The sequence below is a fragment of the Aulonocara stuartgranti genome (genome assembly GCF_965226115.1).
Source record: "Aulonocara stuartgranti genome assembly, chromosome: 14".
Classification (NCBI taxonomy): Eukaryota; Metazoa; Chordata; class Actinopteri; order Cichliformes; family Cichlidae; genus Aulonocara; species Aulonocara stuartgranti.
The window spans coordinates 33,918,952-33,943,458 of record NC_138950.1 but is presented as its reverse complement, the minus strand read 5'-3'; the positions used below and the strand labels follow the sequence as shown (position 1 = coordinate 33,943,458).

General features: G+C 40.9%; 1 protein-coding gene across 1 annotated transcript; it reads right to left on the bottom strand.

Annotated features, from left to right (window-relative positions):
• Positions 1-1,575: 1,575 nt before the first annotated feature.
• alp3 (alkaline phosphatase 3) lies at positions 1,576-23,756 on the bottom strand (the record flags this gene model as incomplete). The annotated part of the gene is made up of 11 exons (XM_082502266.1): positions 1,576-1,892; positions 2,061-2,177; positions 5,146-5,337; positions 6,714-6,848; positions 8,132-8,201; positions 9,309-9,449; positions 9,564-9,736; positions 13,609-13,783; positions 18,179-18,294; positions 18,556-18,672; positions 23,687-23,756. 11 exons carry the CDS (start codon positions 23,754-23,756, stop codon positions 1,576-1,578), a joined length of 1,623 nt encoding a protein of 540 aa, XP_082358392.1.
• Positions 23,757-24,507: the final 751 nt, after the last annotated feature.

Below are 24,507 nucleotides of genomic sequence, written 5' to 3'. Positions count from 1 at the left end.
TTGTTTTTTGTATTATATGATTTATTTTTTACATTTTATGTGGAGTGAATAAATAAAAGTATATTTACGGTGGTCCCTAGAGACAAAGCACCTACAAACTCCAAAACACGTATGAACTCAGAAGCACGTACAAAACACAACAGAAGTGCTCCAGGATGCTAGGCGCAGTGTTGAGCTTTTGTTACCTAGTGGCTACACAAGCCAGGAAGTACCAATGACCAGATTTGGTGTGTAATTTAAGTAGCTCTGTTTTGGAAGTTCAGTTAACGCTAGAAATGTGCTTTGGAGTTTGTACATGCTTTTTGGAGTTTGTATGTGTTTTGTCTCTAGGGGCCACTGTATATATTTATATATAAACATAGATAAATAAAACCACTTTCTTTTACATTAGTAATTCATTTTGTGCATAATTTTATATTATTGTTAATAATAAATTCATTAAAGCAACAAAACAACCTGAAGAGCCGGTTCGGAGCCGAAAGAGCTAAAAAGAGAATCACTACTGGCAAATTGCTACTATATGAGCATGCAGCGTTCCTAGATTTCTTAGATAGCTCCACCTGTCCACTCCACTGTCGCTCATCAAACCCAAATTCATGTTAGTTAGACAGAAGCTCACTCAACAATGAGTAACATCACGGTCCATTTTTTATTTCACAGAAAGTGCTTGCAAAGTGCAAAATAACCATTTTATTTCGAGGTTTCAGTAAATACACCTATGGATCATTTGTCACAAATATGAACTTAGGTGAAAGGAACAGTTTCATATTTTTAATAGATATACGTGTTTCCTCTTTCAGCCAAGAATTAGATGAGAGAAGCTAAAGTCAGCAGAAGATTTCATTAGCTTAGCACTAAGGCTGATAGCAAGGCTAGTTTCAGTAATGTGTTTGTTTTTGTTGTTTGTTTGTTTTGTTTTAGCCTCTACACAAATTCATCTGACTCCTTTATCAAGGATGCCATTTAGCACATTTTGCCAAAATGTAGACTTGTTTCTTTAATTATGCTGCCTGTTATGATCCGTAGCACGTTTAAAAATGTGAAATATAATGCAAAAAATATCAGCTTTGTTCACTTTGTTCTTAAAGCTTTCACTCGTGTGTATGTAAATGTGGCAGAGGGATTGTTTTTCTTTGTTTTACTGTGGAAACAAGGTCAGATAATGAAGATTTGTCATTCTGATAAAGCCAAAAATGTCAACAAATGAGATCATTGGTATGTTTAAATAATTTATATCAATAAACTCTCAGCCAACTGTCTAGGAAAGGACTGCTTTATTGGTATAGCCCAGGGATTCAACAGACTGCCAGTGCAGACGCTTGATGAGCTTACATTTCATAATAATTCTTTACAGTCACTGCGGGAGTGACAGTCCTCATGTCAGTTAATGATTTCTGTGACTTGATTCACTCTGTCCGATCACAACCCTTTGCAGGCTGCAAGATAACCCTGGTGCAAGAAACCACACTAGTGCACATCCGTGTTGAAGTGTCCTTGAGCAAATCACTGAACCCATTCGCACTGTTTTATGATGCTGACCTCTGACTGCAGATCAGATCAGCAAAGAAAATGATCTTACATGAGGACTGTGATGGCCAACAGCACGCTCAGGAAGTTACCGAGCAAAGCTGCTGAGGCACTAACTGCTCTGGCCCCGTTCTTGTTATATTCAAGGGTTATGTGAACCAAAGGTGGTGTAGTTTGCCCCTCACAGTGCCTTAGGTCAGCACCCACGCAGGCAGCGTAGCCCATGGCATGGGCAATATAGTTCTGCTCGTTGACACCCTGGAAGAGGTGGGCCATGGGTCCACGGGCCAGCACTGCCACATCCTCTCCACTGTGGGTTGTTGTATCTACGGGGACAGCTGCCTGCTGGATGTAGTCTTTAGATTCTGGAGAAGATAAGGATAGAGTACAAATGATTAGTCCTTTCAAAGAACATTAGACCCCATTTACACTTAAAACTGGTTTGATGAATGATATCAGCACCTGACTGGTGCATGGTAGTAGATCTAACATAGTGAATTCTGTGAAACAACGAAGTAATGACTGGGTCTTACTGGTGTCAACATTGCGGATGTCAGGGCGTGCGCCATTAACGATTTTGTGCCCAGGTCCATTGCCGTACATGAGCGTGGTATAAGGCAACATGTCACTTGCCCACAGTGGAGATTTACCTGGAAGACACAAACATTATTTTTGATTTATCTTTCTATTTCTTTCTGCTGTTTCTTTCTGCCTCGGAGTGCTAAACAAACAAAAACACACATCATGCGCACACAAACACAAGTGCGAGGAGGGATTGCTTGATCCCAAGGGTGCTGCGGGAGGTCTAGAGCTTGTTGACGATCTCAGCGTTTCTCTCCAGATGAGCCATTAGCCTGGCGAGTCTCCCCGCTGATGAAGAGCTCAGAGTTTCAGAGTCACATTAATCACTGCTGCACTGCTGCACCGCTGGGAGGAGGAGGAAGAGGGTAGAAAAGGAAAAGGAAAGAGGGAGCGCAAAGGTGTGAAAAGCATGACACGACCACAGATCAATCAATACAGACTCTGAAGACTGATAGTGATACAGTACAGTGATAATATGACTGGTAACAACTGGAGAGAAGGAGGAGCAGCCTCCAAGCCTGAGAAACAAAGTCCCAAACAGCGGCAGCTCCTTGAAGATGAAACATTTTTTTTGTTAGAACAGTGAAACTCTCTGTCTACTCTTGGCAACTCTCTGGACAGTTTTCCTCTGGATAGGTTTTCCCTTTCCCAATTACAGATTGTAGTGAGAGTGGGTTTTTGCAGAGCTCATCCATCTGAATACTGCAGTCAGAGGCGTAGCTGTTTTGACTGACAGACGTCTGGCACAGGCTGCCCTAACTTATCACTGTCTGCTGGACTTCACTTTCATAAAGAGGAGTCACTGAACTCCATTCCTCAGTGTTGTGTTGCCATCAGTACCTTTTGGGATCATCTTACTACATATTGACTTATGTGAGACCGTCCAAGAAGTTTTGCTCCAGCTTGCTTTTGCTCCAGCTTGCATACTAGTTACAGTAGACACAACACCAATGTTGGGATGATTCTAGACCTCAAATTTATCACAATCTTTGTGTGCAATTTCAGTACAACAGGCTGCATATTTCATTCCTCAGTCGACCTAAATGAAAGCAGTTTGGGAAATTTGCTGGTCTGAAGCATTCAGGTGTGCGTTACCACAACGTCATGGAGGATAGACATCAGCAATGATCTTTGAGAGATCATTTCTGCTCATCAATCTGGGTTACAAAATCATTTCTAAACTATTTGAAGTCGTTGCGGTCCTGGGTCAGTGGCCCAGTGTCTTGATTTTGTATTGTTGTTTATTAGTCTGTTTTGATTTTTGGTTCATGGTTTATGAGTCCTGGTGTTTCTGTTCTGTGTTTCTTAGCTTGTGTATTCCTCTGCTTCTCATGTCACTCTGGTCCCTGTACTCTGTGTTCCCTCCGTTCTTTGTCTGAGTTGTCTTTGAGTTGAGTCTGTGGATTTCCTGTTTTATTTTGAAGGTTTATGTCTTATGTCAGTGTTCTAGTTTCGTTTCCTCTGTCTCGTTAGCTCTAATTTCTCCCGGCTGTGTTCCCACCTGTTCCTCGTTCCCTCATGTGTATTTATAGTATGTGTGTCCTCCAGTGTTCAGCGTCGCGTCGCGTCCTCAACTTGCTGTGTGTTTTTCTTTTGTGCTCCCAGTCTCTTGTCTTTAGGTTTTCCTAGTGTTTGTTATTAGCTTTGTGTTTTCAGTTTAGGTCTGTTTTTGTGAGTTTATATTTGGAGTTTCTGCCACAGTGGAATAAAGCTGCCTCTTTTAGTTCACTGTGAGTCCAGCGTTTGGGTCCTGTTCTCCTGCCTGCACACAGCACACCATGACAGAAGTCCATCTTCTACAGTGAGAAAGATTATTCACAAGTGGAAAACATTCAAGATAGTTGTCCATTTTCCCAGGAAATTCATCCTGAGTTCAGACAGCAATCCTCACAGAAATAAAAAAAAATAAAATAAAATAAGAAGAAAGCTCAAGAACTACATCTCACCTCTTCAGACCTTAGTATTCAAAGTTGATGACAGTACAACCAGAAAAAGACTTCATAAGTATGTCTGATTGGAAGAATTACCAGCAGAAAACCTCTTTTTAATAAAAAGAAAATGGCAGCAGCTGAGCTTTGTAAAGTTGTGTCTGAACAAACTAAAGAACAAACTAAAGATCTGGAACAATCTCCTTTGGACAGGTGAGATCAAAGTGGAGATGTCTGACTAACATGCACAGCACCACATTTGGAGAAAACCAAACACAGCAGGTGGAGGGGTTATGATTTCCACATGTTTTGTTTCTGGAGCTGATACATTTTTGGAAAAAATATCTACTGAGTAGATACACAGTTTAATAGTTACCACTTGAGTGATGCACCTAAAAGGGACTCAGCTACTCTTCATCTTTATTATATACATCTGTAAAAAAAAATTATTCTGTGGTAAGTCAAACTGTATTTTATGAAAAAAAGGACATCTTTCAGGTCTAAAACCTTAAATAAAACAGAAAAGTGAGCAAGAGGAGAGAGAGTTGAAGAGGTAAGGAGCACATAAGATCAATAGGAAAGCCCTTTAAAGGGAGATTAACTGGTGAAAGTGATTGAGAACTTAGAAGGAAAAAAGGTAGAAGAGACGGTGTCATCAGTGTTGTAGATGGTAAATGGAAGACAGAAGAGGGAGAAAGCAGGGGACTGAAATAGAAAGGCAAGCAGGAGAAAGGCTGCCAGTAATGTGTGTTTACCCTGGCTGTAATTGCAGGGAGAGACAGCAGATGAAATGTCAAGCTGCTGGTGGCAGAAGCACACTGAAGCTGTGAGGATACAGGCACTAAGAGGCATCGCGCACACACACACACACACAACAGGCACAAATGCTGCCGCAGGTGTCTATTGTCAGAGTGGTTAAACACACCTGGAGGGGGGAATGGAGGCACAGAGTAAAGGTTTGAGGGGGAAAACAGAAAGAATTGTGGAGAAAGCTTAACTTACTGATACACTGACGATTAAAGAAAATCCTAAATTCTTTTTAAGCATTTTTTTCAGCAGGATTTTTTTTTTTTTTAGATGAATGAATTGCAGTTCTGTTAATAATTACCCAGAATGCTGTTCCCACGAAAGGGGAAGCCATTGAAGGTAAGAGGCTGAGAGTGGTCAGCCATCACTACAGTGAGAGTTTCATGCTCTTCGGTGAGTTCGAGGCCCTTAGCGATAGCACGGTCAAAAGCAACCGCCTCATGCAGGGCCATGGAGGCCCGCCCAGCATGGTGAGCCTGGTCAATACGCCCACCTGTAAACACAAGGAAGGAAGGGGTTAAACATAACGGAGAGTGATGTACTGCCTTCTGGTCTTGGTTTTAGGAGCAGAAAAATAATTGGAAAAACCAGCATAATTTTAAAAATATCTCCTACATAAAGTGGCCATAATTCCTAAACAGTTCATGTAGTACTTTTATTTAATGTATATGTGATGTATACACACAACGAAAGCATTTTTTTCAAAAAATGTATTTTCCAAAAATGCACTGGGAAACAAACAAAGTCAAAATAAAGCAATGATGATCTATGTGTGTGCCAAAAGATTGATGATCTGACCAATCTGACCAATCTGATTGGTCAGATCTGTTTATTCCGATCCAAAATATCAGAAAAAACTAATGCCTAAATTTGTCCAGCGGTCAGTGTGAATAGCTGCATTATGAACAGGTGAATCTGAAAATTATTTTTTAAGCTCTCAATATTCACACAAATTTTACATGTGCGTTGTGCAAAGGCAGAAACCCTGGACATTAGGAGATTACAGTTTCACTGATTCCCAAGAACAGTTTGCAAAATCCACAAATCACTGGATTAAAGTCTCATCAGCATCAAACGACTTGAGCTGCACTTGCCCAGAAGACTTAAAATAAACTTTGAAAGGTTATATTTAGTCCTAATAAACATCCAAACACCTTGCAAGGAAACAGTTAACTATTATTTGAATGAGTTATACAGTCTGTATATTTTCCCCCTGGCAGCAGGTACATTTCAGAGTTGAACCTTTTCTAAAGAGAGAGTGGGTGATTTTTTTTCTGCATTAGCACATCTCCCGCTCCTGTCCTCTCCACCGGCTATATTGGAAAGTAAAGTAGACCCGGCTAATAAGTTGTGATCTCAGCGAGCTGTCAGTGATTGGGCGCACCATATGTCCACTTCTATTTATATATTTGCCTCTTATTTTTAAAGTCATTGTGAAGACACTCAGTGGCACCGTGGAGTCCCCAGGCAGCTGCCTCAGATTAAAAGAGAGATAGACAAGCAGGCCAGAGAGGCAGCCGCGTGGAACGGAAACACACCATCAGCACACACTGCGGCAAACTCATTGAGCTGTATGCAGAATCAGTGTCAACAGCAGGTACACACCGTGCTCTGAGCCAATGTTGTCACTATGGCACAAAGATCAATTTATCCCAACCAAGCTCCTATGTTGTACGCATATTAATATTTCAGCAAACAACAATTACTTAGTTATTTATATATAACTGTCACTTGGGCTGGTTGGGTATGATTATTATGCAATTTAACTGATCCTTCTATTTTTAGTCCTCTCACAGGAATTTTTTATCCAGTGTTTGTTGGATCGAGTGATGCGAATGTGTAGAAAACAGATGAAGCTGCTGTCCTCACCCTCCACTAACAGGAAGAAGCCTTTAGGGTTTTTCTGTAGGATGCGGATGGCCTTTTCTGTGGTCTCGATGATGGACGGATCCGTGCTCGGGTCCCTCTCCTCCTCGTAGCGGAGATCACCAGGTTCGAACAGAGCTGGGGAGGAGAAAGGAAAACTGCGCTATATTTATCAGTGATCAGTGGGGGTGTAGTGGCAAGGAAAGTCCTATTTTCCTCCTACTACTATTACCACTGTTTTCAGCACACAGGAACTGATTAACCACACAGCAGGAGAAAACACAAAATATAGCAGCAAGCAAGCCCTCAGTCCACAAAAAGCACAATGACTGGATCCCTACACTTCCTACACACCCTCAAATACCAAAGGTTTACTGACAGCACCTGGTACTGAAAAAATATATTGGAGCATTTTCTGAAACAGAGCTAAAACCCTGCAAACATTTCAGCTGAATCAGAGTCTTGAAACAGTCAGTCAGAGTTTTCTTAAATCCATCATGTGATTTGGGGGTTAATATTATGTACACTTAGTTAACTGAGTCACTAAATTATGAAGTCGGAACACAGAAAGAAAAGCTCCTAAGGTTAAGGTATTACTTTATTATAGACCTTTTAAAGACCCTAAACAAATAATTTGGATACATAAACCGCAAATAAAAACAAACGTCCAAACTCAAAAAATAAGTGACTGATAGGTTTGTAGCTTGAACCCATCCGCTGGAACGTTGAAGGCAATATAATTACACTGCAAAGCAAGACACAAGTAGGCAAAGTTCTTCATGTTACTCGTGCACGGGAGAAAACCGGACAGACACCGCTCTCTCGTCTGACCCTATTGAGGTTACATGAATATGCATAAGTTCATTAACATATGACGTCTACACACACTTGCCTGTGTGTGTGTGTGTGTGTGTGTGTGTGTGTGTGTGTGTGTGTGTGTGTGTGTGTGTGTGTGTGTGTGGACTGCTGATCAAAGGGTCAAACATCCTTGGTCAGGAAGAGGGTAGCCTCCCCCTCACCCTAGATAGATAACACGGTGAGGAAGTCCAGCAGTTCATCTAAACAAAGAGCACTTAGACTAAAACAGACGCAACTACGTTAATCCTACCATAAAACAATAAGACACGGTACGACCTCTCATGCTCCCAAAGTGCTGTGTAATACACACAAAGTTTGCAGACTATCAAGGATCAAAACCTCTACCAATCTACAACTAATTACAAAACTCTAAGCATATATAAGTAAATATTTCTAAGCATAAATGACAATCAACAATACAAATCTAACAGTGACACACAACCATGTTGATGCCTGACTCCACCACCGCTCCATTTAATAGAAACCACGTTTCTAGTTACATGTGAAGCAACAGGGGAATGCGCGAGGGAGCAAAGGAAGGGGAAAAAGAGAAAAAAACATACCCATGAGGTAGTCAGTGGTTTCAGGGTCCACAGCGTCAAAATCTGCTTTATTCCACACATAGTGGGCAACCTGTAACACACAGGAATACATATAACCATGGAGAGTGGAAGCAGAATACCAAAAGTGGTTGTACTTGTTATTAGTCACTGCATGACTCACCGGCAAACAGAAGGAAGCCGCTTCGTGTGCAAAGTAAAGGACACTTAACTGTTCTAACTATGAAACCTGCACCAGGTTTCTGTTCTTATATGATGCAAGTAATCACGTTTCTTATGGGAAAATAGCAGAATATTCATTTTGTAATACATTCACCTCTGGTATCTTTTGGCGAATAAAGTTTAAACAAAAACTCCCTGATACCTTATAATGTTAACGGTCTCCATTACAGTCAGATGCAGACACTGATAAGATCAGTCACACAACTGGACCCTCTTTAAACATATCAGGTCAAAATAAAAATCATCCAGTCCTCAGCAGGTCTTATAATAAATACAAATTTTAATGAAAGCTTGACATATTGTACCGTTTCATTATTTATGCAACAGAAATTTAAGTCAAAAGGCCAAAAACAGTGTGTGACAAACTAAGCACACCCTCGCCAAAAATAGTAAAGTTCATGACAAAACAAGTTTGCCAGGAGAAAACCTCTTCTTTCTAAAAACAACATAGCAGCCCAGCTCAGGTTTGTAAAGCTGCATCTGTACAAACAAGACTTCTGGAACAATGTCTGTTGGTCAGATGGGACCAAAGTGGAGATTTTTCGCAGCACCGCATTTGGATAAAACCAAAAGCAGCATATCATCACCTCACACCAACTGTCAAGCATGGTGGTAGAGGGGTCATGATTTGGATTTGTGTAGCAGTGAGACCTGGGTACCTTGCAGTCATGGAGTTAATAGTGAAATCCTCTGTATACCAAAGTATTCTGCACTTGGGTTCAGTTGTTATGCAATCAATAATCACACAGTATAATATGTCATGTGTTATTGATTAACAGATGTTGTATTTATCTGCTTTTAAGATTTATATTATGTCCTGACACATAAAACTGTAAATTGAAAGAGGGTGTCCTATCTTTTTAATATGACTGTATATGTACAGGTTTTTAGGTCTTCTGATTTCACACCACATCATACTTCTTACTTCTACCTGTTATTATGAGCAGAGGTGTTTTACCTTCCCAGTTTTTAAGTTCTGCCACTCTTTGATCAGGTCACGCCCATCCTTTCTTTCACCGTTTGAAAAGTAGTCTGTGGGGTATTCAGGGTCCTTGGTACCAGTAGGGGTCATGTACTTTCTACCGCCGCCAATGATCACCTGAAAACACATGCACACACACACACACACACACACACGCACACACACGCGAACATTTAAATCAAATTCAGCCGTTGAAAAGTTCAATATATACTGTTAAAAACAGAAGCGTACATCAATGTCTGTGTTGTTGATGAGCTGGAATGAGATATCCGTGCAGCCGTCCGTCTTAGCAGAATCAGGCATATCGGCATCACTGTACCACGTCCTGCTGGCACTGTGGGCGTAGCTGCCTGCTGGGGTGGCGTGTTGCACCCTCGTGGTTGTTACGATGCCCACAGACTTGCCTGCAACGTAAACACAGTAGCTTCCTGCTTAACACAGGTTAACAAAAAGCACTCTGCTCCATGCTCTATGAGCAGGAAGAAAAGTCATTAGTCGTTAGTCAAAAACTTTCTCAACTCTGAATGCAAAAGTTATCTTGGTGTGAAGTCTAGTAGATACAGTACTTATTGTCCTTTTAGTACTTAATTATCCTTCATCTGACAGACATTCAAAGTTTATGATCTCAGTCTCAGTGTGATAGCTGCAAGATGAGTGATGTGATGGCAAATTATCAGACACAGATACTCATGGCTTCATGAAGTGGTGATGTGAGATTACAAATCTCTGTCATGTATCAGAGGGATCAAAGTTCTTTATGCTCACTTGGAAAAAGTGTCCTGAAACTCAAAAGTCATTAAAGACATAACAGTCTGTAATGCGCACTGTAGGCGGCAGCAAATGGTTGATTAAACAATTAGCCAATCCACAGGCAATTAATCCAAACAATTAGGACAGCTAATTGTTAGAGCAATTTTTCAAAAATGAAAGAAATATGCTTGCAGGCTGTCAAATGTGAGCACTGAGCCTCACTTTGACACTTCACCATGGGGTTTAGAGGGGAATTTTGACATAGTTTTCTAGACTTGATGAATGAATAAAATAAAACTCCAGCTAATATGTAATTTTAATTGTGCAGGGTTATTACTTAAGAGAAAAAAGCAAAGATATCAGTGAAGAAAAAGCCTCCTGTGATGCCTCAGAGTTACAGTGGGGCAAAAAAGTATTTAGTCAGCCACCGATTGTGCAAGTTCCCCCACCTAAAATGATGACAGAGGTCAGTAATTTGCACCAGAGGTACACTTCAACTGTGAGAGACAGAATGTGAAAAAAAAAATCCATGAATTCACATGGTAGGATTTGTAAAGAATTTATTGGTAAATCAGGGTGGAAAATAAGTATTTGGTCAATAACAAAAATACAACTCAATACTTTGTAACATAACCTTTGTTGGCAATAACAGAGGTCAAACGTTTACTATAGGTCTTTACCAGGTTTGCACACACAGTAGCTGGTATTTTGGCCCATTCCTCCATGCAGATCTTCTCGAGAGCAGTGATGTTTTGGGGCTGTCGCCGAGTAACACGGACTTTCAACTCCCACCACAGATTTTCTATGGGGTTGAGGTCTGGAGACTGGCTAGGCCACTCCAGGACTTTCAAATGCTTCTTACGGAGCCACTCCTTTGTTGCCCGGGCGCTGTGTTTTGGATCATTGTCATGTTGGAAGACCCAGCCTCGTTTCATCTTCAAAGTTCTCACTGATGGAAGGAGGTTTTGGCTCAAAATCTCACGATACATGGCCCCATTCATTCTGTCCTTAACACGGATCAGTCGTCCTGTCCCCTTGGCAGAAAAACAGCCCCATAGCATGATGTTTCCACCCCCATGCTTCACAGTAGGTATGGTGTTCTTGGGATGCAACTCAGTATTCTTCTTCCTCCAAACACGACGAGTTGAGTTTATACCAAAAAGTTCTACTTTGGTTTCATCTGACCACATGACATTCTCCCAATCCTCTGCTGTATCATCCATGTGCTCTCTGGCAAACTTCAGACGGGCCTGGACATGCACTGGCTTCAGCAGCGGAACACGTCTGGCACTGCGGGATTTGATTCCCTGCCGTTGTAGTGTGTTACTGATGGTGACCTTTGTTACTTTGGTCCCAGCTCTCTGCAGGTCATTCACCAGGTCCCCCCGTGTGGTTCTGGGATCTTTGCTCACCGTTCTCATGATCATTTTGACCCCACGGGATGAGATCTTGCGTGGAGCCCCAGATCGAGGGAGATTATCAGTGGTCTTGTATGTCTTCCATTTTCTGATGATTGCTCCCACAGTTGATTTTTTCACACCAAGCTGCTTGCCTATTGTAGATTCACTCTTCCCAGTCTGGTGCAGGTCTACAATACTTTTCCTGGTGTCCTTCGAAAGCTCTTTGGTCTTGGCCACGGCGGAGTTTGGAGTCTGACTGTTTGAGGCTGTGGACAGGTGTCTTTTATACAGATGATGAGTTCAAACAGGTGCCATTCATACAGGTAACGAGTGGGGGACAGAAAGGCTTCTTACAGAAGACATTACAGGTCTGTGAGAGCCAGAGATTTTCCTTGTTTGAGGTGACCAAATACTTATTTTCCACCCTAATTTACGAATAAATTCTTTACAAATCCTACCATGTGAATTCATGGATTTTTTTTTCACATTCTGTCTCTCACAGTTGAAGTGTACCTCTGGTGCAAATTACTGACCTCTGTCATCATTTTAAGTGGGGGAACTTGCACAATCGGTGGCTGACTAAATACTTTTTTGCCCCACTGTATCTCAAGAGGTGCCGGGCTCCAGGTGAACCTTGCTGCTAGAAACTGCGTGGAAGGACACGACCGTTTCCAAAATGTTTTTTACAACATTAAATAGAAGCGTCTTCAAAAAACTGGTTCTCTGCAACATTCGCACCTGAGCATCGGTCTTTGGCATAGCGCTGGGGTCATGGCCATGACACTCTGCCTGTGTGCGTGTCATGAGATATTTATGGATGCTGATAACACTGGAACACGATAACAGTCAAGGTGCTTTCCCATGTAGTAGATTATGCTGTGGTGGAACCTGAGGCTGCGAGCTGCTGTTGCTCCCTGCTCCCCGGTGGCCCCTGTAATACCACTCTGACAGGGCACTGCAGCTCACAGCAGAGCGCTCAGCTGTAAAATCAGGTTTTGTTGAGGCCGTGTAAGACCTGGGGGATTTTCTTTTGACAGAAGCTAGAACCTAAATGTGACACGCAGGGCCATGTCAGGTATCTGCCTGCTCTTTGTACAAGAGTCACACAATCCCATTTGTTGCTTCAATCACGGCATCTTTTAAATTCTTATCCTCTGAGTGTCATCTGTGCAGCAATGAGTTGCACTTGTTCACATGAGCCTATTGCCATCTGCTGAATATCACCATTACCATTAGTCTGTTTTATAAGTCATTTGCTCATTATTATACATCACGTAAGCATTATGGTGAAATGTTATGGGCTTTTTCGCTTTAATCTTGTGGCATCTTGTTTTTAAACATCAGTTAAATTCTCATTTAAAGGTATTTTCTTACATTTACAATCATCTGCCACTAAATGTCGTCTCCGCCGCTGAATTTCCCGTCAACAAAAAAGCTGCAGCAGTGTTTTCTGAAGCATGTCAATTGAATAAAAATGCTAATTTAAATGTTTTTATGCTCTGCTTTGCGGTTCTCATCACCCACATTTTGTCATTTTTATGCAAATGTTTCTGTTTCCATTTTTCCGCCTCTGGCATAAAAAATATGGCGTAACCTTTTTTTAATTTCACTTACAAAGCTCTGACTGGCTCAACAGTTTTTCCAATTCAAATAAGCTTCATGGAGCACAGCATAAAACTTTTTTCCCCCCCAATTATGTTTCAAACATTCAGAATAGCTAGCCATCTTATGTTTCTTTTTTTTCATTTGACACATTCAACTAACTGCAGTAAAGTAAGCTTTTTGGTATGATAATGATTAAAAACAAAGTAGTATAGTTCTGTCGTCTTTTGACTCTTTGACCCAGTTAGCATCCAAACTGCTGCATACACGTGACTATTGTTCCGCATGCTCTGATGAAGGCAAGAAGTCCAAAATATTAGCACGTTTGTTGACATGGTCAGAATAAATAGGTGAATTTTAAATTTGCCCATTTTTCCCTCAGGTTTTGTGCTACAATCTTTATACATTTGGGCATTAAAGGATGTACTAATACTCCACTACTACTGCTTGGAGTTTTAGTCTACAGATGAAAAAATTCTTTTTAAAGATTCAGTTAATGACATTTCTTGTCTTCAGTGGCTCACCAGCATCTTTGGCCCACTTCAAGATGGACGTCACCTCGTTGCCCTTCTGAGTTCTGCATACTCCGTTGCGACCCGCCGCATTCACTCCAACGATGTTCAGGTTGGTTTTCACCCCACACAGATAGGCTGTGGCTGTGGCTGCGCTGTCTGCAACCTGGAAGTCCACACTGTAGGTCTGCACAGTACACACACATACACAAAGACACATTTACCATTTAAATATTTTCAGTATTGTCTCATCAAGCTCCCTTTACTCCTAGGGTTGTGTGGTGGTGCCAGAGTAATTGGGCATCTGGAGATATTTAAAAAATGAAAGGCTTCAAAGTAATTTTCCCTCTTCTGTAGGCACGTAGAACTCTTCCTTTTGTGAGCCATGGTTTCATTGCACCCCACTGAAGTATTTGAAATTCAGTTTTCAGTGCTACTGTGCTTGAGCCATTTTTCACATCTTTATATTTATTAAAACATGTGCAAACATTTAAAATAAGGCAAGCAGCAGCACGGGCAGCACGGTGGCACGGTGGTTAGCACTGTTGCCGCACAGCAAGAAGGTCCTGAGTTCAATTCCAACATCAGGCCGGGGTCTTTCTGTGTGGAGTTTGCATGCTCTCCCCGTGTTTGCGTGGGTTCCCTCCGGGTACTCCGGCTTCCCCCCACCGTCCAAAGACATGCAGCTTGAGGGGATAGGTTAATTGGAAAATCCAAATTGCCATTGTGTGAATGTGCGAGTGAATGTGAGTGCGAATGGTTGTCTGTCCCTGTGTGTTGGCCCTGCGACAGACTGGCGACCTGTCCAGGGTGTACCCCGCCTCTCGCCCTATGACAGCTGGGATAGGCTCCAGCGCCCCCCGCGACCCTGAAAAGGATAAGCGGAAGCGAATGGATGGATGGATGGTTTTAAAAAAACTGATGAAATTGAAATTCAATTTTTAATATGACCACCTTTATTCTTCCACACAGCCTGAACTGTCTCGGGCAAGCTTATGTTCCTTTTTCTACCAATTGTCCCACTCTGCTTCTGTAATGTTGAGTTCTGGGCTCTGTGTCATGGTGTGTTTGTCTATCCAGGTATGTTTTTACTGCATTGATAATGCGTTTGGGATTGTTATCATGCTCAAAAGTAAAGCCATTACCAATCAATCTTTATTGTATGGTATTCTATGGTAAATCACAATCTGATGGTACTCTTTTGTGCAAATAATTCGATAAATTTTGACAACACTCCCAACACCACTGGTTGAAATCCAGCCCCGTAACATAAAAGAACCTCCATTGTGTTTTACACATGGCTGTAGTCGCTGTTATACCCTCTCCTAACCTTGTTAAAATACACCACCGTAGATACTGAAGATAATTTAAATTAAAAGTTTCAAATTTGGACTCCATATCTGTTACCACTGATTTTCAGTCCAGGTCTTGTACAGGGAGTGCAGAATTATTAGGCAAATGAGTATTTTGTCCACATCATCCTCTTCATGCATGTTGTCTTACTCCAAGCTGTATAGGATCGAAAGCCTACTACCAATTAAGCATATTAGGTGATGTGCATCTCTGTAATGAGAAGGGGTGTGGTCTAATGACATCAACACCCTATATCAGGTGTGCATAATTATTAGGCAACGTCCTTTCCTTTGGCAAAATGGGTCAAAAGAAGGACTTGACAGGCTCAGAAAAGTCAAAAATAGTGAGATATCTTGCAGAGGGATGCAGCAGTCTCAAAATTGCAAAGCTTCTGAAGAGTGATCATCGAACAATCAAGCGTTTCATTCAAAATAGTCAACAGGGTCGCAAGAAGCGTGTGGAAAAACCAAGGCGCAAAATAACTGCCCATGAACTGAGAAAAGTCAAGCGTGCAGCTGCCAAGATGCCACTTGCCACCAGTTTGGCCATATTTCAGAGCTGCAAAATCACTGGAGTGCCCAAAAGCACAAGGTGTGCAATACTCAGAGACATGGCCAAGGTAAGAAAGGCTGAAAGACGACCACCACTGAACAAGACACACAAGCTGAAACGTCAAGACTGGGCCAAGAAATATCTCAAGACTGGTTTTTCTAAGGTTTTAAGGACTGATGAAATGAGAGTGAGTCTTGATGGGCCAGATGGATGGGCCCGTAGCTGGATTAGTAAAGGGCAGAGAGCTCCAGTCCGACTCAGACGCCAGTAAGGTGGAGGTGGAGTACTGGTTTGGGCTGGTATCATCAAAGATGAGCTTGTGGGGCCTTTTCGGGTTGAGGATGGAGTCAAGCTCAACTCCCAGTCCTACTGCCAGTTTCTGGAAGACACCTTCTTCAAGCAGTGGTACAGGAAGAAGTCTGCATCCTTCAAGAAAAACATGATTTTCATGCAGGACAATGCTCCATCACACGCGTCCAAGTACTCCACAGCGTGGCTGGCAAGAAAGGGTATAAAAGAAGAAAAACTAATGACATGGCCACCTTGTTCACCTGATCTGAACCCCATTGAGAACCTGTGGTCCATCATCAAATGTGAGATTTACAAGGAGGGAAAACAGTACACCTCTCTGAACAGTGTCTGGGAGGCTGTGGTTGCTGCTGCACGCAATGTTGATGGTGAACAGATCAAAACACTGACAGAATCCATGGATGGCAGGCTTTTGAGTGTCCTTGCAAAGAAAGGTGGCTATATTGGTCGCTGATTTGTTTTTGTTTTGTTTTTGAATGTCAGAAATGTATATTTGTGAATGTGGAGATGTTATATTGGTTTCACTGGTAAAAATAAATAATTGAAATGGGTATATATTTGTTTTTTGTTAAGTTGCCTAATAATTATGCACAGTAATAGTCACCTGCACACACAGATATCCCCCTAAAATAGCTAAAACTAAAAACTACTTCCAAAAACATTCAGCTTTGATATTAATGAGTTTTTTGGGTTCATTGAGAACATGGTTGTTGTTCAATAATAAAATTATTCCTCAAAAATACAACTTGCCTAATAATTCTGCACTCCCTGTATAATTTGGCATAGCTTAACTATTTTTTCCCATTTCCCTTCCCCAAGAATGGTTTCTTCCACCCTTCCACTGAGAGCATTTCTGATGAGGCTTTAGTGAACAGTGATCATCTTAAATTAGAAACAAATGGTCCTTTAACAAGGATATTTTTCCAGTTACAGACAGAAAACAGCTGGCTTAGCTGTAGCTAAGCCAGCCTTTTATTGCCATTGTATGTGTATATAAAATTACAGAAGAATATACAATTGTCTACTCTAGTTTCTTTTAAAGAAGTTTACGGTGCACTAATTTTCTATGGCACAATAGATGTTTGTCTGACAACAAAGGCTATTTTTTGTTTTTAATGTCCCTACACACTATTTTCCTATCCTTACCTTTCCTGTCACTGATTTTTGATCCATCTCCCTGAAATTAATATCCTCCATTTTTAAGAGGCAGAAAAGTCCCTTTTGTCACTCACGTGAAAGTCCACAGTTTGAGCAATACATGTGACAGCGTTTTCTGCTTAAGTTGTTTTATTTTTAATATGTTTTTAATATAAAATATTGTATTAGTTGATGTTATTATTTAGGGTAAGGCATTAAGTCTAACAAGTTACAGGCTTGTATTTCTGGTTAGAAGAGTTACAGCCACCTGCTAAAGGCTTTCCAAAACACGTGCTGTAGACACAAGTTCCAACTGAAATACATTAGTTTAATAATATATATTAGTTACTATGAGACCAGTCTGACATAAGGCCCCTCACACAGAAACTGTATGCCTACAGGGCTGATTGCATTCATATTCAGTACTGAAAATCTAAAATAGGGATGCCAGACTCATTTCCATTGTGACCAGTGAAATTCCTCTTTCTGTCAGTGTAAAAAAAAGTTTAATTATAGAATTAATCATTGAGATATCTTAATATAAGAAAAAGAAGTGCGATTTCAACAGGACATTTCAGTTTTTCTACATAATAAAACATTGCTGCTGCAGTAAATGAAAGAAATCTGTCACCCCAACTCTTTTGGCTTAAACTGTAAGAAATCAATGAGTAAAATTACAGAAAAACTTCTGGCAGCTCATTTAATCTTCTGTAATTATAAATCAGAAACTCTTTTTTTGATATCTCACAGAAAGAAGTGAAAAAATAGGAACTTTTCTGTTCTGTCTTTTCTTAATTTTCTTCTTTTTCTTAATCTGCTACCTAATTACTTTGGGGTAGCATAAATGGCCCATGGGCGAGGTCAGTAAAGATAAAGCGTTAAAACTAATGAAAATACACTCAAAAGTCCCAAATTCCTTTCTTTATTTTTCTAAAGCTGTGCAGCTGGGCCAGAGTCTGTGTCAGGCTGATTCTGGCCCCCGGGCCTTATGTTTGAAACCACTGATCTAAAGATAGAGGATGATGCATATACTTAAATGACTTCATCACATGTCACACTTGTTTTGGGAGCACCCATAGTTGTACTGTGGCTGACGCAGCAGCTATATGGTACCATGGGTTCCTCTTTTTATATCATAATTATGTATCGATGTGTGTGTGTGTGTGTGTGTGTGTGTGTGTGTGTGTGTGTGTGTGTGTGTGTGTGTGTGTGTGTGTGTGTGTGTGTGTACCTTGGCCAGCCCCACATTGGGGAAGGTGTCCATGGTCATCACTGTCTCCTCCCCTGGCTGGTTCTCCAGCTGTCCCTTGAGAATACGAGCTGCTGTGAGGGTTGTGAGTCCCATACCTGAGGCCCACAGACACAAGTTCACACACTGTAGCTTTGATAAACACAAATAACTCCCTCCTGCATCTTCTTGTATTCCTTTAAAATATTTGTTTTCTATGCTGTAAATTGGTGGCTGAGCAAACAGAGCAGACAATGGATCTATGTATATAAAAAAGTAATTCAAGCACTCTTTACTTATTCTGCTTGTTTTAACTGTTCAGCCGAGTGAGGCTGTCTAATGATATTCGTGCAAAGGATTGACAGTGTTGTGTAACCTACCATCTCCAAGGAAAAACAGGATGTTCTTGGCAACGTTGGTGTTCAGCTTCCTGTCTAGTGCTGCCTGCAGTGTCTTCCTCGCCTGTGACCTCCAGAACTCTGAGTTCTCTTCCTCAACTTAAGGCAAACACAGGAGTCAGAGTGGTGTTTAAAACATCAGTTCAAACAAAAATATGCACTCAACACAAGCACCAGCTTACCTTTTATTGAAGCTTCTCTTACATATTGGAGTTCATCTGATCTTGATGCTGGTTGCTTTCAGACAAAACTATGATATAACACTTAGCATTTCCTACTGTAGCTGGAAATTCAAAGTGTTCTCACAACTGAAGTAAGTACACTAAAATAAACCAGAGATGGAGCGGACAGCAGGAAACAGAAAAAAGCTAAATTGTACATACCATAATAATTACTCAGTAATCGCTCATTACCTTTAAATTGGAGATATATGGGCACATAGAGGGGCCTTTTAAGCAGTGCACATTCATTATATTAAAAGGGTAACTGATAACTATAGATGAAGCTGCTGCTTAAAGACAGTTTATGTCTGGAGAGTAAATGTTTGGAGCCTATATTTGTTTCATTATACAGGATGGGCCATTTATATGGATACACCATAATAACATGGGAATGGTTGGTGATATTAAAGTCCTGTTTGTGGCACATTAGTATATGTGAGGGGGCAAACTCCTCAAGATGGGTGGTGACCATGGTGGCCATTTAAAAGTCGGCCATCTTGGATACAACTTTTGTTTTTTCAATAGGAAGAGGGCCATGTGACACATCAAACTTATTGGTAATGTCACAAGAAAAACAATGGTGTGCTTGGTTTCAACGTAACTTTATTCTTTCATGAGTTATTTACAAGTTTCTCTTTGTTCACAGCCATTGACATGTTGAAGAGGTTAACACGTGAGGAGCGGATCGAAATTGTGTTGATATCTGGTGAACGCAGTAACCGGGTCATTGCAGCAGATTTCAATGCAAGACACCCTACGAGACCACCCATCTCCCATGCTACAGTTAGCAAACTGCTTGCTAAGTTTCGTGAAACTGGATGCAAGAAAACTGTCACTAATGAAGAAACATCAGTGGCTGTCCTAGCTTCATTCAGCAAGAGCTCACAGCGTAGCGCTCACCGCATGTCATTGGAGAGTGGAATTAGTCGAACATCCCCTCGGCGGATATTAGCTACTCACAAATGGCACCCTTACAAACTCCAGCTACTGCAGCATCTCAACGAGGATGACCCAGATCGGCGCACAGAATTTGCAAAATGGGCAAAACAAAAATCGGAACAGGACCCTCAGTTCACGCAGAAGAGTTTGTTCAGTGATGAGGCAAACTTTTATGTGAATAGTGAAGTTAACAAACAAAAGCACCGCTATTGGTCTGACACTAACCCACATTGGATGGATCCCTCCAAGACTGTTGGAACAACAAAAGTGATGGTTTGGTATATGGGGACAACAATAGTGGGTCCATTCTTCATCAATGGAAACCTCAAGGCCACTGGACATTTGAAATTGCTACATGATGATGTGTTTCCCTCTTTATGCACTGAAGCTGGCACGTTCCCTGAGTTTTTCCAGCAAGATGGTGCACCACCACATTATGGGTTCCAGGTCCGAGCATTCCTAGATGAACGGTTTCCTGGAAAGTGGATTGGTCGTCGTGGGCCAGTTGAATGGCCCCCAAGCTCTCCCGATCTGACCCCCTTAGACTTTTATCTTTGGGGTCATCTGAAGGCAATTGTCTACGGTGTGAAGATACGAGATGTGCAGCACCTGAAACTACGGATACTGGATGCTTGTGCTGGCATTTCCCCTGCGGTGTTGCTATCAGTGTGTGAAGAGTGGGAGAAGAGGGTTGCATTGACAATCCAACACAATGGGTAGCGCATTGAACACATTTTATAAGTAGTCAGAAACTTGTAAATAACTCATGAAAGAATAAAGTTACGTTGAAACCAAGCACGCCATTGTTTTTCTTGTGACATTACCAATAAGTTTGATGTGTCACATGGCCCTCTTCCTATTGAAAAAACAAAAGTTGTATCCAAGATGGCCGACTTCTAAATGGCCACCATGGTCACCACCCATCTTGAGGAGTTTGCCCCCTCACATATACTAATGTGCCACAAACAGGACTTTAATATCACCAACCATTCCCATGTTATTACGGTGTATCCATATAAATGGCCCACCCTGTAGTCTAAAAACACCTTTCTTAATAAGAGTTTTATTCTCTGACTCATCCGGCTATTAAGCAATAAAGCCTATTGACTGTAGGAAACTGCCAAAACACTGATGTTTCATACAACAGTGTGTGATGCAGTTAACAAAGCAGCACAATCAGGTTCAAGCTGAAACTTTCTCCTGGTTTGACTCAGTTTGTGCTCTTCCGTGGAGTGATTAATACATAATGTTGAGGTTTTCAAATGGCCTTCTTTTCATCAAACAAGAATACTTTGATGAATTTAGACCATTCTGGGCTTGTAATCTACTGATGCTAATGCTCCAGGTACTCAGCTAGATAAAAGTAGCAGAATAATTTTAATATGTACTATCATAATTACAGAATGGATTTTTAAAATGTTTAATCAGCCTTTTAATTGAGTATTACAATGTGTCTTTAGAACAGGAGTGAGGCTCTCTAAAAACGGGCTCCAAAGTACAGATGCAGTTAAAAAAACATAATAAACACATAATGATTATAGATCCACAATCTTAGTTATTTACAAATTTCTGATCAAGTTAATTTAGTTTGACCTTGAAATATGTTTTCCATCTAGCAACGTTCTAAACCTTTGAACTGTAGCATAATTACAGTTTTATCTAAGATGCTTTCCTACTGTGAGTGTTTATAGCGCAACATGTTCCTGCTGGAAATCAGTATCTCACTTCAGGTGTAACTTTAAACTTGGAGAAAACTTCCGCCTAAAATTCCACAGATCACAATCAAAGCCTTGTTCGGCGCATCCTGCAGAGATCACTGTGAGCAGTGTTAGAAAGAAACTCTTTCGAGACTTGAATGTGTGTTTACTGCAGTGTTTGTTCGCAGCAACAGCTGTCACACCTCACTTTAATGCTCTCTTATCTACTGCAGTACATCTCTGTATGCTGTTAAACAGTTATTCTGATACAGTAGTCCATTAATTCACAGTGATTGCTGATAACGGGGAGTTTTGCGGAACTCCATCTGCACTCAAAGTGCTGACTTGCAAAGTTTGGAAGCTCCTGTCAAAAAACAACCGGGGACCATGAAAGGAAGGGTGGAAGGTGAGACATCATTAAGAAGAAAAAAGGGAAAGTGAAAAGAGGGTAAAGACAGAGCCCAAAGGGAGAAGAGAAAGGGACTCAGAATTGGTGGATGATGGAGTTTTAAAGCTTTTAAATAGAGAAGAAGTTTGATTCTTAGGTTAAAAACGGAGAATCATACATCAAACTCAACATTTTCAGGTCACTCTGATGTTATCGTAAAAAGACCTGCAAATCTAATAGTTTGTGTAAAAGCTGCAGAGTGAAGGAATGGGGGGGGGGGGGGGGGGGGGGGGGGAGCCTGTGTTATGAAGAGGTGCATTTTTGCTTGTGGGTGAATTTCTGCAGCTGTAACACTGGAAGAAAAAAAATGAAGTTCTGGTCGAAGTGGCACTCAAATATCAATACTGAAAGAAAGGACAATGGGAAAACTAATACAAGGACAAGTGGTCTACTTGTTGTGTGCTACCAATAGAAGTTCTGGGTTAGGTTTTTCAAGGTTTTTGTTTAAAGGTAAAGAGCTGAAATCTGAAAGGGTTTGAACAGTGTTAAAGGTCAAAACAATGGGTGTACTGTTTGGTTCATCAGCATTTGAAGGCAGCAGAATGAATGTACATTTGAAACGTAAATGAAATGCAAGCTTAAGATGGAAACAGTGGAACTGGTTTTTGATTAAACGCAGGTATTGATTCACTTACAATTAAAATGAACTTCAGCTGAAACATTTAAATGAAAGCAGATGAAGTGGGCATGTCAGCTGATGTGTAAAGTCTGAACGCAGTGGAGCAGTTAATTCAGGAAATATCACTGAAGCACTGAAAGGTTTTCAGTTGAAGGTTATAGTGCTTATTGTTGATTTTGTACATGGTGAATGCAGTTGAACAGCCATTTGTAGTGTAAATGCCAAACACGATTGAAATGACATTTAAAGACTGTGTGTGTTTGGCTTGATGTGTGAGCCCTGAGGTTCGGTAAATGTAAAACAATGGAAGCATTAGATGAAGAACATGCAGAGGCTGTTATCTGTCAAGAGTTGAGGTTTTTATTCACTTTTTAAAATGTGTCTCTATGCATAGACAATGGCCAGTGGGTAGAACAGGAAGTCCTGAAGCAAATATTGATTAACCGATATACTCACTAGCTGAAGTGTTCCCACACTGGTTGCAATACAGCAAGCAGTTGCTTAAATGTAAAAGCTGAAAATCAGTCAAACTACCCTGTGACACAAAAAGACTTATGAGCTGAATGGTCAGCAAAGTGTAAGAAACTGGTAAATAAAGTGACATAGGATAAGGTTTGAGCCAGATGTGGCAAAAGTACACACATTCAGTACTTAAGTAGAAGTACAGATACTTCAGCTATTTTTATCCAAAGCTAAACATTGTGCTATATTAATGTAATAATAAAATAACATAAGTAATTTCTATTAAGTGCTCCAGTATTTATCTTTGTGTACAGGCTGTGATCAGCTGATCTGGGACACTGCTGCTCTTTGTGAATATACAAACGGATGTGAGCAGATGCATGTGAGCATGAGTTCTCCTGGCTGATTTCCATTATCTACACTGACAGTACACTGTTTATGCTGTCTTTATGCTAAACAGTATCATCATCCTAACTTCAAATTTATCTTTGCTACATTGGATGTAACCCAACTCTGGCCATCAAATCACCAATCACACACTGTTCTTTACTTTAAATCCATCACAACACAGCAAACTAACCTGTTTGTCCTGGACTAACCTGCAGAGGAGTTTCATGTCAAACACAATGTCACATGTACAGACTCAATATCTGATTTAGAAAACATCAAAGCAGAAGAAAACCCAAAACAAAACTAAAACAAGAGTGCGTTTTCCTTCTTTCCTTACCTGTGGCAATGGATGATCCAAGCACCACCAACAGAAAGAGAGCCAGGAATGACCTTCTTGTGGACGCCATGGCCACGATCGAGATGGCAGTCTGCTCCTCTAAGTCTTGAATCAACTCTTCCACTCTAATAATACCCGTTTCCAATCTAACCTGCTGTCAGTCATATTTAACAGCATGTCATAAATACATAAACACCAATCAACCTGTGGCAGCCTTATATGACCCTTTGAGTGAAAAGAAATGTGTTGTGGTTGGCATGGAGGAGAAATAAGACACAAAAAAAAACATAACAAAAATATACCTGCAGCTTAAACTACTGTAATAATGAACCTATGAATATTTGTGGTCCTTGACTAGAGGACTCATTAAGAGTAGTTTTAATGACACCATTGAATTGAGCGTATACACGGGCATTATTTATGACCCTGTGACAAAGATCAAGGAAATGCATGCGAACATACCAATCAGCAATTGAAAGTTTGTGTGTGTGTGTGTGTGTGTGTGTGTGTGTGTGTGTGTGTGTGTGTGTGTGTGTGTGTGTGTGTAATTTCTAACCATAAATGGACTGTATCTGAGAGATAATGCAACAGAGCAATACAGTTATGTAAGTGAGAAAGACAGAGTCCGCCGGGACTGAGCTGAAAGTCAGAAGCACTCAGCCATCTATTTTCCAATGAATACATTAGCAAGAAGGGATATAAGTATCGACAATCATGTTTTATTTGATTGCTTGTCCAAAATTTCCACATCACCGTTCTGAGAGAACAAGAGGTAACATGGCAACCGATGCAGAAAGCGTGTTTTGCATCTTATTCAACAG